The 19682-nt window shown below is 39.9% G+C and overlaps 1 protein-coding gene across 1 annotated transcript in view; it reads left to right on the forward strand.

Annotated features, from left to right (window-relative positions):
* Positions 1 to 19682, forward strand: part of GLI3 (GLI family zinc finger 3) — a 206734-nt gene that overhangs the window by 146904 nt on the left and 40148 nt on the right. The window contains exons 7-10 of the mRNA XM_058032310.1: positions 1256 to 1457; positions 16480 to 16696; positions 18139 to 18255; positions 19535 to 19675. Of these exons, the coding sequence (XP_057888293.1) occupies positions 1256 to 1457; positions 16480 to 16696; positions 18139 to 18255; positions 19535 to 19675 (677 nt within the window). The remainder of the gene's footprint in view (positions 1 to 1255; positions 1458 to 16479; positions 16697 to 18138; positions 18256 to 19534; positions 19676 to 19682) is intronic.

Below are 19682 nucleotides of genomic sequence, written 5' to 3' on the forward strand. Positions count from 1 at the left end.
TAATAGATTCTGTCTAGCTCTGATCTTGAGATGAGTCTGATTAAGGTCATTTGGGCTCTTCTACTGGTTATTTTTAGACATGTAAGCTTAAATACCCTGCAAAAAAAAAGATCCTGGACACAAAGATGTTAAGAATGTCAGACCTATACAGGATCCTTGTGGCCAACTGTGAATTATTAGCAAGTTACAGAGAATGTCAGGGACTCCAGGAGAAGTAGCTGTAAAGTAGGCATCAAACCCAAGACCTGCATGACCCGGGCTGTCATGATCATTAGGATTCAGTCCTTTACTACAGGTTAAAGGGATTAAAAAGCTAGAAGCAGCAGTACTGTTAAAGGAAATTGTTCAGTGTGCAGTGGGGAAGCTAATTCTCTCCTTACTTTCAAACAAGATAGAAAATAATTAAATAAAGAGAATAAATTTAAGGTGTTATATCTTCTGTCAAGACTGCAGAGAGTTGGGATGATATGGTAAAATAGATCAGAAGAGGCAGAGATTTTCAGAACAGGACATAAAATTTAGACATGTAATGTGTATTTATTTAAGTGGTATCTGTATGTTTGTCTTCACTTTGCTGCTTTGAAAAGTCTAGTCTCCAGTTTTAAAGAAATTTAGCAGTTGTAGGCCCCTATATACCCCAACAAAAGAATATCATGGGATTTTGGACAAATTCAAATAAAGCCTACTATTTCTCATTTTAATGCTCTGAATGTCAATCTGAATTCTGCTGATAGAGCTGGCCCTTTTAGTGTTTGTTTTAGTCCTGATTTTTACTTTTGCATCCAATATCCACCTGGCAGAATTACAGTCAACAAAGGGAAAACTGCCTCTTCATTTCTGTATTCTATTTGACATGTGTAGGTTTGGCTGTATGTATTAAAGTGTTGTGCGTTTGGGCTTGCTGGTATCCCAGATCTGAACCACTGTCTCATTGCTCATAGTTGAATTAATGATGTGAATGTCTAAGAAGCCATCAGATTCATAAATCACCAGAAATGAGAGGGATAACTCATAAAAGTCTTTTCCTTTTGTTTAGCCATTTATCATTTTGCTTGCACATTAATAAACAGAGCTCCCCTGAGGTAAGCCATAGGAAGAAAGATTTTTCTTCCTAATTTTCCTCAATTGTGGCCAGTAGATCACAAATGAAGAGAGCGGGCTTGTCACAGTGTGCTGGTGTCTCCCTCTACCCATCACTGATAACAAATAAATCCAGTGAAGTCCTTGTGGATAATTATTTGTGTTTCCATACCAGGTGCCAGGTTCCCCAGCCCGAGGCTGTCAGCCAGACCGAGCCGGAAGCGCACGTTGTCCATATCCCCCCTGTCTGACCACAGCTTTGACCTTCAGACCATGATTCGGACCTCTCCAAATTCCTTGGTCACCATTCTCAATAATTCTCGTAGCAGTTCATCAGCCAGTGGTTCTTATGGCCACTTGTCTGCAAGTGCAATAAGGTAAGAATTGCATTTGCTACCTGAATTGTATATTCTCATTTATGTGTCACACACATACAAACGTGAACATATACTCACATCTTTAATTTACTTGTGTTTTTTTTTTTTTTTTTTGTTTGTTTGGTTTTTTTTGTGAATATGTGCATTTTGCAGTTTCTATAATGTATGTTAATCAGAGCTTAATTTAAAGTATAAAATATTTTTTCTTACTCAGAAAGGTAACCACAAGGAACTTTTTGGCCTCTTGTTTTCCAGTGCAGGTAATATTTTGTCTGACCAGCAGGAACAGTGTGTGTTTTTGTGTCCAGTAATCTGTTTTCAGAGAAGAAACTCTAGGACAGGTTTGTGACTTAAGTCGCTTGGGTTCTTCTGCCCATAGGTATGATGGACAGTGAAATGTTCCTACATTACAATCATCAGAAAGTAAGAAAGAGAAATGTGGTACTGTTCAATACAAATGTTTGGCTGTAACTTTCGGGTGTTCAATTTTTTTTTTTTCATGTTTTCGTGTCTTGAAAGATTTGACATTCTCTGGCTATTTTTTTTTTTTTTTTGGTACCAAGCAAATACTGTCATCAGAAATGCTGTGAATTTCACTTGGCTGCTTCACTTGTGTGTGCAAGAAAACAGTCAGGAATGGGTGTTCTGGATGCAGAATAGCAGAGTAGCAAATGAAGAGGTGGACAGAGGTTGTGCAGAGAAGAGAAGCAAATAGGGCACAAAGGAGAGGAAACTAAAGGAATAATGTAAAAAGAAAAAAGGGAGTGGAAGAAAATTAAGAACTGCGCAAGGAAAAATGGAGATGCAACTGCAGAACATTTTTGTAATTGTGATATGGCTATATGTTAACTGAAAAAAGCTCCTTTGGTATTCTAAGAAAATATCCCCCACCTCTCCAAAGTGTCAGAAAATGTTGGGCTTGTGTTTATAACCCTCAAAGAGTGCTTTTGGGCCCTGGCTTAGCAGCAGCTTCCACCTTCAATTTTCAATGAAGCAAAGGAGCAAGTCCCTACAGCAGTTTCTTGAGATGGGGCACCCATTTTAGGCGAGGTTCAAAACATTACCAAGGTCATGGTTTGACCCCCTGTATGGGCCACTCACTTAAAAAGTCAGATTTGACGAGCCTTGTGGGTCCCATCCAACTCAGAATATTCTGTGAAATCCGTGAAACGCCTCTGTGGCAAAAATGACACATTTACAGCTTCGAAAATGGGCTATGGGGGTTTTCACTCCTGTAGAAGATGGGGCACACAAGTGGTGTGTTAGAAACCATGAGCCTGACAAACTCTGAGAGTGACAGCACTGCAAATATTGGCATTAGTGTAAGTGCTGTGTTTTCCTTTTTAAGCACTTTTAAATAGTCGTGCTTCATAGCTCTGATGTCCTTGAGTAGCTGTGTGGTGTCTCACAGGTACAGGTGTTGCTCTCAGTGCAGCTTGCCAGTCAGTGGAGCCATGGTCCCAGCTATGAAGCTCCTTAGTGAGGAATGTTTATGTCAATGCTGGCAGCAGTTGGACCACATATGTCAGATACATGGAACTGTGGAGCTGTGCCATCTGCGCTGTCATTGGGATGGGATGGAACTTAATAACTAAACTCCTTTCCCATAGCTTGTAGCTTTGGTAAAGCAAATAGTGCATGAAAGTTGGCATAGTGTCTGCAGTGGAGTGAGTCTTCTCTCCTTTTACTCTTCCAAAGCAAGGCTGGAATCAGATGAACAGTTTTGTTGAAACCAGTTGTGGAACTGGAGGGAGTTGTGAGCAAAAACTGAGTAAGGATGCTAGGGAGTGTTCAAAGTGAGTCTTGTGAGCTGGTGTCACTGAAGACAGCAATGCTTGTGTGACTCAACCTGTGGTTGAGCAAAGCTTTCAGCCCTTCCTGGTCATACTTCCCAGGAATGCATAATACAAAATTTCACATGATTTTGAATTAAGATTTTTTTTTTTCATTTTGATAAGAGTATGTCCATTCAGCATGCAAAGTTGGAAATGTACACTTCCATTCTTCTCAGTTGAAAGGAAGGAAAAGGAGACATCTTCTTCCTGCTTTGCAACTCACCTCTGTTGGTGCCCTTTAACTTCTCCTGTGTGAACCTGTCTATATAAACCAAAATAAACAGTGATGTAAGGTATTAAACCCAAACCACATTTCATTGCCTTAATGAATTCCAAGACTAAATGCCAACAGGACTGTCAGCAAAACCTAATTTAATATTCACTGTCTTGCAAATAATGCATTCAACACAAGAACTGTTGTATTGAATAAAACCATAGGTTCATCCCATTTAAAATCCTGTCAGCAACCGTGACCAAAGTCTAGGAAAAAAAAAAAAAACATTTCCTGGTTAAAATGCCAGCTTCTGGAAACTTACAGGTTAATGTCATCAGAGTTGCTGCAAGAAAATGGTACAATTCATCAAGGCAGTAGATGGAATTGCAAGACAGGAAGGATTTCTGTTTTCAATAGTATCAGTAGCATTAACTATACTTAACATTACATAGTCCTTCTACTTCTTGATGTTGTTTCCTACCTTTTTTAACTTAGTCCAAATAGTTTATACTTGGCATCATTTTTCATGGTAAATACCTGTCTAATGCTGAACATTTCCAAAAAACATCAGCAAGGTAATTAATTTATCCAAATGAAGTTAGGGGAGAAGAGATTTTTCTGTTCAACTGGAAGACTATTGCCTTTTTACTGGGAGGCTGAACTTTGCCAGGAATATTGCCCGGATGATACAGATGTGATCTCTGCTGTTTTTGAGAAATTGTCCCATTTAGCCAAGTGATAAGCCCTTAAGAGGTTTCTATTAGCATGTGTTAAATAAACTAAGCACTCAGCAGTGTTCCAGCCCAGGGCCCACAGATAGGAAGGAGAACCTTTCCCTGCGGCTGCAGCTCTGGTACTTCCTTGGGAAGCCTGTGGAGGCTCAGCTGTCTGTCCAGCCATAACAGTTTTGTGAAACAGAAAGCAGTCTTTAGAGGAGACAGGAGTCAGCCCAGAAACTGTACAGGCTAAGCAAGTTGGCACAAAATGCCTTTCTATAACACAGCATAGGCTTGCAGCAGGAGAGAGGAAAGGCTGAAAATAAAGCAGGCAGAAGCCACTCATTCAGAGAATGAAGGTACTGCCCCCTTGTGATTGTGCTCTGATACCATCTTTAACTTCAGGGTTGCACAGTGTTTGTATGACCCCTGTCTTCTTCAGTGCACAGCCTGAACAGCTGAGCATCCTCTGTGGATCAGTGAGAGCCACAGGACATTGCCTCACTGTCCCAGACAGCCTGAAAGAGGAGGGAGCCTCGTACCTGGTTGGTTGCTGCCTGGAGGGCAGACTGTGCTCTTGCAGCACAATTCCTGACTGATGCTGGGCAAACTAAACTAGTCAGGAGTGACCACCACGCTCAGTTTGTCTTCTGGAGTCCCAGCCTACCACTCTTAATTTTGCAGAGGAGTCAAATTGCTCACAGCCATGATTTGAAGATGCTGACAGCTGTTTTGAACATTTTGTATACTGTGTCATGTTAACTAGCCCAGATCTTCTTGACTGAAATTGGGCAACCCCAATGAGTGACACTTTCTGCTTCCATCTTTCTTTGATTCATGTTCCTGTTCAAAATGAATCCTTCCCCTTCACCTCAGAGGGAGGTTGAAAGCATTAATGTTTTGTGAAGCAATTAGATTATACAGTGATGAGCACAGTGGAGAAGCTCAGGAGGGTGTCAGTAATTATTTATTCACTGATGGTTTAAATACAAGGGAAGGAAGGCCTGTGGGCATTACTCTGGGCCCAGAGAAGAAAAGTACCAGAGGGCCTCTTGCTGAAGGCTACTGTGTATCTTGTGGACTGAATGAGTTAAGAATCATGCAGAGGGGAAAAGGGGTGTGCTGTCACATAACTAAAAGCTGACTAGTCAGCACATAAAGATTTGGGCAGGTTTAATTTTGTGGGCTCAATGCCCTTTCACACCCATTTTTGTAAAGGTACTACTTGTGTTTAGAAAGTGTCTCCAGGACCTCACTGGTCTTTGCATTGGCTAAAAAAAGAGGCTGAAAGATTACATCCTGTGCTTCACACAGCTTTTCAGCATTGGATCCTCTATGTGAGCACTGTGGGATGCTGAGGATGAAATCAGGTGAAAAGAGCCACATTTTGGTCTCTGTTTGTACAAAGCCAAGCACAGGAGGGCTCTGGTCTTTGACATGGGTAGATTGAATAATAAATACTAGTAGTAGTTCAGCACAATCCAGAGAGAGCTGGGCCTGGCGGGTGCTTTGCCATTGTCACTGGCAGTGCAGTGCTGTGCCCTGACTGCTGGCTGAGTACTTGAAAAGGAGATGACACTCCTGCTGACAGCTAATAGTGGATCTCCTTTGGCACACCAGGTAGAGCTTCTGCTTTGTGCATTTGAAAACACCTGGTTTAGGTCTCAGCTGGGAGAGATTATGCAGAAAGGAGATGTGTGAAGTAGCATCAAATGAGGATAATCCTTCATTTGACATTTACTCATTTGGTTACCTGCCTCAGTCCTGCAGTGCAGCACCCCTGCTATTAATCCTTTGTCAAGACGTACTTAATATTATGTCTGCTACCTGTGACAATTATTAGACTTTGCACTTCAGTAGCACTTCTTTTTGAGAGACAGCATGGTTTAGAGTGAGTATAGAGGGGGTAATCACTTCCCATGATATTAAGAGTACTGATTCAAAACCTTTACAAAAGATTAACTGGTCTTTAATAAACACAGGAGGCTGGGACTTCATGTTCTATAAGATTTGAAATTTAGAACCTTTAGTCCCTCGGCAATGCTGTGATACCAAAATTACAAAGTCAGTTTTCAGAAAGTGATCTGAATTCCCTGTCAGATTCAAGGTGTTTAAGTCAGTAATTCTACCTACTACAAGAGACTTTCTTTGGGTCTAGGCAGATATAACTGTGAATATAACTTAGCTATCAATTCATAAGCTGCGAAAATTCAGTTTCATGTGAGCGCAAGAGCCCTTTGGGATCTCCTTGAAAGAAACTACGAAAACAGAGTAGCACTTTCCTGTTTCCCCCCATGTGCTGCCCTGCTTCCCTGATAGCATCAGAACAATTAACACAATGTGGTTAATTACAGCCAGGCCCTGGCTGCTCTGGCTCCTTTGCTCGGGGTTGATCTGAAGAGTCAGGGAATGGTGGCAAGGATGCTTTCACAAAGAGCACTAGAAAGGGATAGCCAGGTTTGTAGAGTGAGCTTAGACAGCAATGGATTAACATCAGTGAGGAAGACAAGAGTTGTGTTTCTGCAAGCAGGTATTGGATTCTCAATTATTTCCTCATCTCATATAAGCTCCTTGTATAGAATGATTGTTGTATAATGAGTCAGTGTGTTGTAGCTAGAGATGAGTGACTAAGTAATAATTTTTCCAGTTTTCCTTTGCAAACACAAAGAGAAAATAAAGAGAAAAATAAAAATAGAGTTAAGATATCCAAATGAAGTATAAAGTTATCAACAGAGAAAAGTGAAAGTATCTTTAGCAGAGAGCCCAACAGTATAATTATACACTCTATTAAAAAAAAGAGGAAAGAGTGTCAGGTTTAAATTATCCAGTTTTTGAATTGAACAGAATGTCTCAGTTATAAGACAGGAAGCCCTCATGTTCTCAATCTTCCTTCTTTATTCAATATTTTATATATTCTTATTATGTCTCCTCTTATTCATCTCCTTTCTGATGTTGTTTTCAGTCTGCTCCTTAGAGTTCTTGCATTGTTTTTTCTGCTGATACTGTCTGAAAATCTCCTTCTACTACATGCAATAATATTCCAGGGAAGGAGCAGCAATTTAAATGCACCACGATTATTTCAGGTTTTTTCTCCAGCCAAATTTTTAACATATTTTTGCCATAGCTTCATGTTGATCAAATTTTCATTCCTTCATTGAATTCTGCATTGAGACAAGCAAGTGCTTCTTGTCATTTGTCTCAGTTAATTTAGAACCAGTGTATGAGTAGCTCTGACTCCATTTCAGTATCGATATGCATCTTGCTATCAGTATTGCTCATTCATCTAGCACACTGGGCTCTAAAGATAACCACTTAGCTTTCACCATGCTGCTCAAAATAATTTTGTCATATATGCAGATATAATTTTTTTTCATTTCTCAACTCCATGCCCAGATTGCTGACAATTGCACAATGAAACAGAAGACCCCATCTGAGAATTTGAATCTAACCTTTACTTAAATCCAACTACTTAATTCTTACTTTTGATTTGTGTTTTAGACTGTAAATTGTAAGTTTGTATATTTCTGTAATTATATCTGTGTAAAAAGGACATGCTCAAATGCTGGTTAGTGAAATTTAAAAGGACATGTTTAGCATTGCTCAGGTAGAACAAAATACCTTAAAAGTAATGTTTTGAAAGAAGCTTGTTTTGATAGGATGTGTAGGATAAAGAGTTTGTTTATCATGTCAGCAATATAGGTATTTTGTTGTTTTATTATCACTCACTGGGATCTGCCTAAGTTAGATGCAGCACTGACTTTGACTGAAAGCCTTTCTTACAATAAAAGCTTTCTAATTAATTGCTTGCAATGTTGTAAATGAAGGCTTTGTTTCAGTTCAGACTGAGTCAAATTCAGTCCAAGTGTAACCCCACTGAAACAGTTCCTACTATAACTAGACCTTCACACATGTGCAACACAGGGCTTTATTCTCCGTGGTCAGGTACTGTGGGTAATCTAGAGAAGGGAATATAATGCTCTATCCTGCAATAATAGCTTCATTTCATACCTTCTTTCAAGAAGTGTGAATGGCAGAGAAGTGGCACAAAGTGAATAAAAGTGAAATTCACCACTATTACTACAAAGTTGCATCTTTATCAGGCTCTGTGAAAGTATAACCATGCACCTGGCCTCCTGTGCAAAGCTCATGTAGACTATGGGAGGGTGACATTCAGGGAGATTGTTTCAGAGGTCACTTACATCTTGCATTAGAAAGTGGTGGATGTTTCTCACCAGAAACATGAATGGCAAGAATTCTGCCTTTGGAAAGTGTAAAATCTAAGGAGCTGAGCAACATAAAGAATGCACACTACACAGGCACGTATTGCATGCACATTTACAGGTACAGGTGCTCCTATATACCAGTGAGATTATGTCTACATGCCTGGAAATCTGTGTGTCACAGATCTTTTCATTAAAATTCCATTTGAAGCAGGTTCAGTGTTACTCAAAGAGTTTAAACTCACTCAATGAACCCAGAGCAATATTAGTTCCAGGAAAGTTCTCAAGCCAATACAAGTGTGCTGGAGTTTAGCACTTCATTTTCAGACCCTAAAAGCAAGTACTAATTAGCACTTTGAATGTAATAAATTATACCAGTTTTAGAAGACTGAAAGTGCTTAGCCATGAATTTAATTCAAAATTATGTTTGCTAGAAGTGGCATGAACTTCCATGGAGGGAGCACAGATAAATTATGCAAGGTACCATTAATACAAAGTCCAGTTAGGATCCTAAGGATTCCTTCACAGGAATAATCCAGTGAGAAGGACAAAGCTGACAGTGCTGTCTGAGCACATAAGGTTAATCAGTGTGGCCCCGTTGCTCTCAGTGAAACTATGCCATTTTACTCTGGATATGGCAATGTATTCATGAAGAAAAATTTCACCTAGCCTAGCAGATAAAACAGAATAGATAATAAGGCAAGCTGAAGAGAAAGTACAAACCACAGACTCTGTTAATTTTAAACTGGTAATAGAAAAGTAAAAGAAAAAAAGGGGGCACTGATGTATGTGAATTAAATACAATTGTACAATGATGGTTATTATTTGATGAAAACTGGAACACCTAGTAAAATACATGCTCTACTTTATTAGATGCAGGATATGTCTTTTTACCAATTCATTTAGATGCCTTTTCTCTAAGTTATGTGTCAATATTACAAATGCTGAGGGATGTTTGAAAACTAGTTATTTTTGAAATATTTTTTCAAAGGATTTCAAGTCTCATACGTGCATTCAAGATCACACTATGTCTGGTTTCATAGTCAAAGTTTGGTATTGTTTTCCCCGTACTTAAATAGCAAGCCGTAAAAACTAATGAAGACTTTCCTGCACTTTGCCTACTCAAAGTGCAGTGTTGTCAGTTTAAAAAACCAGGGAGAGGAACTGAATTTAAAGCACAATTTTTTCTTAGAAAAAGTATTAGATATATTATGGGTAAATTGCTCCAAACAGAAGTGCATTTTAAAGTCTCTCTTCCTGTAATGCTGTTTGTTTTTTGGTTTGTGTCTAAGATGCTTGAAACAGTAAGAGTTTCACAAATCTCTTCAGGGCTGCAAGGTTGCCGAGAGATTTGTCAGTCGTGTGTCCTGAGCAATTGTCAACATTCACTCTTGCTGGCTGCTGCCTTGAGGACAAGTGGAGGTCAGAGCTGGAAACTTCTTTTCACTCCCTCCTGTGTGTTTACAAGGAACATACATAATTCCTGTTTCTGCCAACTCAGACAACAGGAGATGGTTTTCTTACATGTTGTTACTGGTTGCTTCTTATCTTCTGCATCCTTGTCTAAGGAGAACTCTCTGGTCTAACTATGCTGACTGTCCACAGCTTTTCACATCTGAGTATGCAGTGTTCCTGGCTGCATCTTATACATACATACACATTGTTCCATCAAAAGATCTAGATCAACTTCTATGCATGAAGTCAGCTTATGCAGATCCTCTCAGCACCCATGGCTCAGCTCCCAGCCATGCTTAAAAGATGTCTTGTGTTTTGAACAGAGGCTCCTACATGGCAGTTTATCATGGGATGAATGAAGCTGTTTCTTATATTAGATTTTATTTTTTAAAAAAGCATCTAATCATGCGAAAACCAGTATTTGATCACTGTTAACTTATTGTGTTGTATAACTTGTATTATGACCTACCTCAGTTGAGATTACTGTGTCTGTAAGACCCAGGCTTTAGGACAGCACTTAAGGACTTGCCAAAGTCAGTCCCTCTTCAGAAGTATTTAAGAGTTATTAGGGTGTTTTCCTGAACAGTAGTTGGGTCCATTTGTAAAACAGTAAAGATCTTGTTTGACTCTTAACAACTTTCTTAAGCAATTTATAAGGACTTCAAAAATAAAAATTAAAAACTAAAGGTGAAATACTGGCCTGGTCTAAGCAAAGGATAAAAGCATCATTGAATTCAGTGAGTCCGGTTATTCTTCCAATATTAGTAGCTTCCTACTAACCCTGATTTCTTGGTTTCCCCTGTCCACAGGCTTCATGCAACTCTTAAGGGATAATGAGACAAAGTGATGAGATCTGTACCTGCTTGAGCATGACTATTACATATATTGTAGGTCAATTGCTGCAATCAGAAGTGCATTTTAAAGTTAATTAGGTGTTATCATAGTTCATGATGATCAACTTTATTGAACATGTAGGCAGTCTACCTACAAATTACTTAGCTCTTTCTTGAACTGGGGATTTGTATTATTTGGTCTTTTTAGTGTAGGTCCCTGATGGCAAGAACGAGTGATGGAGGCTGTAGGGGAAACAGGGAGTGCCAAGGCTTTTGCACAAGTCAGGGGGGGCCTGCATGTCCCCTTGCAGTGCTGGTTACACCTTCCCTCATGAAGCAATGTTAGGATTGTGAATGCACCACCCAGACGTCAAAGACCCTTCAAAGGCCAAAAGGCCTGAAGCCCTCTCCTGCCCCATGATTCAGGGGGCACAGTGTGTCTCACTATGCCCCACGTTCCTGTCCAGTGACCTGTTCTGCATTGTTTTATTTCAAAAGCTGTTGGGCAGTTGGGGTATGACAAGGACAAGCAAAGAAAAATATTAGAGGCCTGAAAAATTATATGGATGAGTTGAAATAGAGTATATCTGTTTTTCCAGACTGGACAGGAAGAAGGTACAGAAATAATTTCAACTATTTAAAAAGGAAAAGAGAGGAAGGGGAAGGCAGATAATGAGGACTGCATAGAATAACAAAGTTTTGGATCTTCAGTTGACACAGGAAATACTTAAGATAGAGGATAGGAAACAAACTTTTAATATGGTAAACATAATGTGATTCTATATGAAGAAATAAAGATACCCCAAAGAAACAAATTTATCTTTCTGAAGTTTAAAAATGAAGAAAAAGAATTTAAAAACATCAGAAATATCCCATTGGGTCAAACTAGAGGTGTTACTCTAGTTAGTGTGTCTGTATTGGTTCAAACAGGGGATTCTATTTAAGAAGCACATGAACCTTCCTGCTTGTTCTCTTTTGTTGTCTTTGTGCTCTCCCAGCATCAATGTTCTTTAGGTTAGCAACCCCAAAGTATACACTCTTGCTTGTTCCCTTCAGTATTTCTTTATGGACCTGTTGTCTTTGGATTTGTCTAGTCACATATGAACCTGCTGGCTATGTCTGCAGCTGTTCTAAAAGTCCACAAATGCTTTTTTTTTTACTCTCTTTCAAGTTGTTCCCCTATGTCTTTCATTAAATGCTCCCTCATTAACATGCTTGGGAAGCTCTCATCCTAAAACCTTGCAAAAGGCAGAACCAGAAAGGGGAAAGCACTCAGATACTTGTGCGAGATTTCCATGCATCAGATCTTGCAGAACTTTGCATTTTATAATCCAAAGAGGGTGCCTTCAGAGTTTTTGGGAAGAAAATTACTGTGATACAGTGAGACAATCCTTGTAGTATTCACAAAATTGGAATCTCGTCAGCATTTTTGCCTCCTTAGGCACACCTATGCAATGTATAGGAAAGAAAGATTTTTTTCTGACTTAATTCACAGATGTTTTGTGGTAAATTCCACAGCTGTGACCAGAAACTGGACAACCTTGTTAGCAGGACAGCCACAAAGTAGCCACAAAGTTTGGTTTTGATTATAAGGTCTGTTTTTCTTCTTGAAGTCTGTTCTTTAAAATTTGATGTGCTCATGTAATTGCAATGTAGTCCAGTGCCCTGCATTACCTCCAGTAAAGGGGGTTTGAGACTTTGCAGATGAGGAGAAGAGAGGCAGACAGACAGACTGACAGAGAGACACAGAAGCCCATAGTATGATAAATGATATCACTGATGGACTTTTCTGTCAGTGTATATGAGTTACTGAATGCTTAAGCAGAAATATTACATGTTTCTTCTAACCCTTATTTCTCATTAAACTCAGCAACTAAAAAGATAACTGGCATGTAATTTTTAGTGGCCATATATGCTTTCATCTTCTTTTCTATTTTCTTTAAAAGTCTATAAGAGAAATACAAATGAAATTCCCTCCAGTGGTGTAAATTTTCATATCTCAATAGGTAGATGGATGGAAAAGATTAATAGTTCATTTACATTTCTGTGAATCCAAGATTTTTTGAAAGTGGCTGGTGTTTTGGAAAATATGAACAATTGGGGCAGGAGTCTCGTGTTCTGGCATCTGGGTTTTGGAAGTCTTGAGCTCTCCTTTTCTGAAATTCAACCTCCTAAAACTGTCTTAAAATAAACATGACTCAAAATGAGGGCCCTGGAACTACTCATTGCTTTTGAAAAGTTGGTTATTGGTTTTAGTAGTTCCAGAGTCTCAAAATTACTACTTTCAGGTCTTGTTTACTGCTTTTGGGCATGAATTTTAGGTGGTTCCTGAGTGACACTGCTGCACATTTACAAGCAGACATTGTTGGAATAACTGGACAAGGGCACCTCGCACCTCTGTCCGCCGTCCCTGCTGATGCTGGCTGCCTGGCTGGGAAGCAGTGTGAGCTTGGTAGGGCCAGGAGGAGGACATAGGGGATCACATGGGGCTCTGCATTACAGAGATTCCCCATCTATCCTGTATTCAGGAGTTGCTGAAGAAATTGCAGTGAGAAACTTTGGGAAGGAGGGCAGGAATCCAGGCCTTCCCTTCCCAGTAAGAGCACACCATGCCAGCAATGTTGAGGGCTTTGATTTATTTTTCTTCTTTTTGGCCCTCAGCATTAACTTTATTGTATGTTTCTGAAAGGCAGAGAAAGACCTACCACCTTCTGTTCTCTTCAGAACCCTCTGATCTGTTCAAATCAGAAAAATCCTCCAGGCTGCCCAGTGACAACATCTTGCATGTGAGTGACATTAAACCCAGCCAGGTCAACTTGCCTTATGAGGAGCTCTCCAGAAACAGCTGGAGAGAATTGTTATTTGAAGGCAGATACCTGAGCTATTTAAGAAGTCACCCTGATGGCTGAACCATTGTCTCCATTTCTGAGTTACTCCCCTTGGCTGTGCTGGCTATTCCTCTGTTCCCTCACAATCACCTTTTCATTTCATTCCGAAATGTTTGAAGTTTGGAGGTAGAGGGAATGAAGTGCAGGTTTTCAGGCTCCATAGGAAAATCCTAATACCTTAGACTCAACCATTGCTGATGAGCACAGGGTAAAAGAAAGATACTAAAGAAAAGAGGATTCCTCCTTCGCCTAGCACATCTGTCCAGCTGCGTGTTTATGCATCTGCTGCTGCTGTCACTGTTTTCCAGTAAGAACCTCTTGCTAAGGTGATGTCCGTCTCCTCTGTTGTACTTCACAATTTTGTCAATGCCTGGCTTAGCATCCTCTTTCTGGATACTGCTTGTACAGTGTGAAGACAGATGTAGATAACAAGGAGATCTCTAGGAGATGAAATCTCTCCTTTTGGTGGAGGCCATTTAAATTTATGTGGGGAGAGGAATAGCAAGTGTACGTACTTAATATTTAAGCACTGCCCTGCTTGAGTCATACAATTGTCTTTTTACCATGTAGGCTCAGAAGGACATTACCAAAGTTTTGAACCTGGACTTGCAAAGATAGGTGTTGTTGTGCATGGTCAAATGGAAAAAAAAGTCAAAAAACCCTCCAAAATTCAACCTTTATTTCCAAAGGCTGCTGTGTGCTTGGAACTGCCAATGAAATCAGTCCACTTATTTTTTTCTTTTAAACTGACTCATCTGAAGGGTGAGAGTGTCCTAGGTTTTAACCACTCACAGAGAAATAAAACACCTCATCTAAACGGTTTGCACGTCGTGTTTGTTGATCTTGGTGAATTTGACAGCATCTTCAGGATGGTGCTGTCTAGCGTTTGAGTGTATGAGGTGAACTCACAGGGTATGTGTGGAAGCAAAAAACACCAGGGTGTAGTAAAGAGGCTTTGTTTTCCACCTCATCTGTGGCAGTGTAATTGTGTGGTTTTTAATGAACAGACCAGAGTAGTTACACTTAGCAATGTTTGTTCACTAAAAAGGAAAAGGGGTGTTAAATCATTATGTTCTTTGATGAATGGCTTGTACACTGAAGAATAAATTGAACAAACTGGCATAGAGCTCAGTGAACATGAAATCAGCTATTAGAAGAAAGCTTGTGAACAAATTCTAAGCCTGATATGCATCTTTTGATTAATGTCCTATTAATCATCCATAGTGGCTACCTTAGCTAAGTCGTGCTGTAATCATTCATGGTTGCTTACAGGAACACTAGCAGGGACTATAGAGCTTCAATAACTGAATATTATTACTGATTTCTCCCTAACTCTTGCTGTGAACAATTACTGTTTTCACTACATTTCTGCCTCCCTTTATTAGAAAGAATACAATGTAGAATGAAAAGAGAGTTCCTCAAAGACCAGTAAAATTCTCCCAGGGTATTCTTAATGATATTCCATCCTAAATGGGCAAACTGTTGTAATGCAGAGTTCTCACCAGGAATAATAGTAATGTAATCACATTGAAGCTGTCTTTTTATGGATTATAGTCAAACAGACAAAATGTATAGTCATATTAATGAACACAGAATTTCTGAAGAATTATTACTTAAAATGGTTGAAATTATTTTGGCTTTTTGTATCACAGTATTTTCAGTTGCACTTAACAGCAACAGCAATTAAGACTCCAGACTGTTAATTTGGACAAATTTGACATTGGAAAAAGCCTTGATTCTTGGAAGATATAATGTCCACACCCCTCTCTTCTGAGACAAAATGTTTTATATTCCTGTGGCTTTTTTGAACTTGAACTCTGGTAGTTCAGTGTATTTTTTTTTAAATAATGAATATTCTTTTTCTTTTTTCTTTTTTTCCTTTATGATTGGAAGCTATTGGCAAATATTTTCAGGAGGATCTCTTACTCCTGCGTGTGAAGATTTAGCTCCACACCATTTGTTTCTCAAGTGTGACACAAAGAATGCTTTTGCACTAGCCACAAAATAGGTCCTTAGATGGCAGTGTAATTTCCCCCTAAGTCACTGTGGTCTGGGAAATAGGGTGAAGTAATGAAGTGATGACAGGTATTAACATACATAATGGGCTTTAATAGACATTTAATGTTGTTTAACTGGAAGAAGGAGAAGTGCTTTCCCATTGGAATATTTCTACATTGGAAGTCATTGATCACCGATTTCAGAGGGGAAAGGTTAATCCATCAGTTTCTGTAACCAAACGGCGCTGATGGAAATTCTTTAGGTGACATTCTGGATGAACTGAGCTTTCCATCTTTGCAAACAAATGAGTGATATGACAAGCATGGTGTTCAGAACACATTTAACCAATTGATTTTCTCTCCTCGTGTAATAAGATCTAGAGACATATGAAAAAGCGTAGCATGAGCCAAGATTAAAGGAACTGCTTCATACACACGAACATAGGGGAACTGCATTATCAATAAAAGTACTATAAAGCATGTAGGCACCCATTCTTTTTCTTTATATAAAGTTTGTTATTGCAATAAATAGCTGTTATTGAACTACCTGCCTTTTATTTCAGTTTTTCTGAATTTTATTTCGGTCCGCTTTCTGTGGTTTCCTGGTAGAGGTTATGAAAAAATGTTATGTTTTGTTATGGTACCATTTTTGTACTCACTAGTAAATCCAGGGCAACTCTGGATTTAAAATCAGGATTTATCATCCTTTGGGGCATGAAGAAGGATATGAGGGGGAGGGGGAAATCTGGCTTCCAGTAGTTTAAAGGTATCAAATATATTTTAAGGTTTTAATCTGTAAAGTTCCTTACCGTAATGATCCTCATCTTTTTCCTCCCTCTTCCCTCCTTTTTCTCCCAAATTCAGCCCTGCTCTGAGTTTCACATACCCTCCTACACCAGTATCCCTCCAGCAAATGCATCAGCAAATTATAAGTCGTCAGCAAACCCTAGGTTCAGCCTTTGGACACAGCCCTCCACTCATCCATCCTGCTCCAACTTTTCCTACCCAGAGACCTATCCCTGGCATCCCCAGTGTCCTGAACCCTGTCCAGGTCAGCTCTGGACCTTCTGAGTCCACACAGGTGAGAGACAACAAATGAAACCTTTGTTTCCCATTAATTTAAAAATTAAATAAATGGCATTGTGTTGATGGCAATTAATCACCACTGTCACTGAGACCCTTTGATAACAGCTTTCTTGTAGCTCCAGTGTTTGCAGTCACTTTATTATGAATCACAGGAGCGCAGTTGGTGCAGTTTCTGATTGGTAGTGTGCTTTTTAGTCCTCATAAATATTCCAGTCTAGTGCAGCAGTTTCTCATTCCATACTGCCTCTCCTTGATCTTATACAGGAAGCTAGTAGAGGTGGGGAGTAAGAAAAGGGGCAAAACACATCAAAACAGCAATGTCTTAAAGGTTAGCAGCTTCACCTTCAAATCAGGCTGACCCTGGGATATACAGGGTCATATTCTGCCCTCCTTGTACAGCTGTGAGTAACCTGAAGCAAGTAATTCTATGAGCAAGAAAGTAACTCAAAGACAGAGAAGAGGATTGAAGTTTTTTTCTCTGATTTGTGCCAAATTGGACTTACTGAGTTTGAATTAATCATTTCAGTAAGGTGTATTATCAAAGCTGGGGATGAGCAGCAGTGAATCAGGCCCCTAATGTGGAGTTTATCACGGTTTGTGATTTGCCTGTTATTAACTAGTGCTGTTTGTTTCTGGATGACCTGGGATAGGTTATTTATCAGTCTGGAAGCTGTTTATCTCCTGGCTAGCTTTTACGAATATAGAGGAAGAACATACTGCTGTAGAAAACATATTGATTTTTTTGTGGGGTCCCTGCAAGTTCAGATATCTCTAAAAGATCTCTGGATTCCTACAAGATCCATTTGCAGGTGTAGATAATGATGTTCAGTCGAGCAGAACAAGAGAAAAACAAGATTCTGGCCTGTTTATGTCAACTATTTTGCTATTAACTTGTGAGAATCCAGGACTTCATCTAGGATTTTTTGGCTGAGTCTCTTGCTAGTATTCAGTTCTTCTTCCTATCCACCTATTATAATGGGAAACATAGTGAAGAAGCTGAGATCTTGTGTGAAGATATTAAATGCAAAACCTTTCCTTCAAGTGTGAAGAAATAAATGTTTCTCTTGTGTTTCCTGGAGCATGCAGGGATTTTCCTTTTCAAAATTGCCTTTCCAAATTTGTCATTATGTGGAAAATCACCTACCTCTCACTGCTCTGACAAAACTAGCACTGGTTTCTAGCAAGGAATTACATCAAATGCTCCCCTTCCCACTCCCTCCCTGCTCTGCTACCAGGATGAGCAATGCAGCTCTTCCATGAGTTAATGCCATGTAACTGAAGAACAATGTTATTGCATATCCAATATAATTAACAGTGCAGCTTCTCCATACAAAGTTGCTGAGCAGATGCTACGTTATTTTTGTTTGGAGCCACATATTTATCACAGCCTAATTTTGTCTTCTTCTGGGGGAAAAAAAAATCCCCCCCTGTCTGCAGCAGAACAAACCCACAAGTGAATCTGCAGTGAGCAGCACAGGAGACCCCATGCACAACAAGCGCTCCAAGATAAAGCCTGACGAGGACCTCCCCAGCCCAGGAGCAGGAAGCATGCAGGTATGGCAGCCAGATTCCAGGCATGAGCCTTCCCTCTTGCTGCTGGAGTGAGAATGCACCTTTCCTGTGGCACACAGGTTTTCAGGCTCCCTGAAAACACACTTTGTTTGCTACACACACGGGCTGCCTCGGCTCGCAGTAGCTGGGGTTCAATGGGAGCAGCTCCTGGGGTGCAGGGTCTGTGGCAGGATGAGGGCAGAGAGGAAGGAGAGGATGGAGAGGCACCTCTGAGCAGTCAGAGGATGCTCAACGCTCTGTTTGCCATGGAAAAGTGAACAAGAGACATTCAGGTCTTTATTAAGGACATGTTTTCTGTTCAGCAAAAATACTTAAGGCCACCTTGACTTTTCCTGGGTCTTAGTGCTGTTCTACACTGAGGCCCCTGTGTCAGGCTCCAGTCTCGTTTGCAGTACTTTCTATACCAGTTAATGCCTCTGGTTTTAGTAGAGTGACTCTTGATTTACAGTGACTCAGGGGAGATGAGAATCAGAGCCTCAGTCTTGTGAGTGAATCCATGAAAACAAAGCAGAGGTCTGCCTAAATCCTTCAGCAGGTTTGAAATGGAAAAATAGCAGGAGTGCATAATCTGAACCAAATGTTTACGCTAACATCTGACTCTAACCCTCAGCAAATAACAAGCTGGCAAGAATGAGACACCCTGATGAACTGGAGGTGGGAAATCTAACCCCAAAATTAGATACTTTTGCCCCCTGCTCACCCCTTTTATGCACATGTTAAGGGCAAGAACAGACTAACAGGTAACTCAGAAATCACCAGTCTGCTCTTGAAAAGGCTTTCACATGCAAACCTGTTACTGTTCTAACAATGGAAACACACTGGATTACTGGTGATCCAGTTTCTGTCCAACCCTAGTACTAAAATCAAATTCCAATTAATTCAACTATATTGAATAGTGCCTTTCACATTAGTGGTGCCACTGAGTCATGAAAGCCAAGTGCACAAATAACAAGCTGCTTAAATAAAGCCAGGCCATTATGATTTATTTTTAATTGAAATGTAAAGGGTACGAAGAATTTATTTAACATGTATAGTTTGCAAATGGCTTCTGGCTTATCAGGCCTGTTTTGGGCTTCTGTATTTTGTAGAATGGAGTAGCATAGTGGAGTGAGAGTAAAATAATCCTCCCTCCCCTGCCTCCTCCACACACACACACACACCCCCATCATCTTTCTTTTAATGAAGTAATTCCCTTTTCTTCCTCCTCAGTTTCAGAATTTCCTCTCTCTTCTTCTCACCCCTGTTTTTTTCCTCTCTCCAGGAACAGCCAGAAGGAATGACCTTGGTAAAAGAGGAAGGGGACAAAGATGAAAGCAAACAGGAGCCTGAAGTGGTCTATGAGACAAACTGCCACTGGGAAGGCTGTTCCCGGGAGTTTGACACGCAGGAACAGCTAGTGCATGTAAGTT

This window comes from Melospiza georgiana, chromosome 1, assembly GCF_028018845.1.
Source record: "Melospiza georgiana isolate bMelGeo1 chromosome 1, bMelGeo1.pri, whole genome shotgun sequence".
Taxonomy (NCBI): domain Eukaryota; kingdom Metazoa; phylum Chordata; class Aves; order Passeriformes; family Passerellidae; genus Melospiza; species Melospiza georgiana.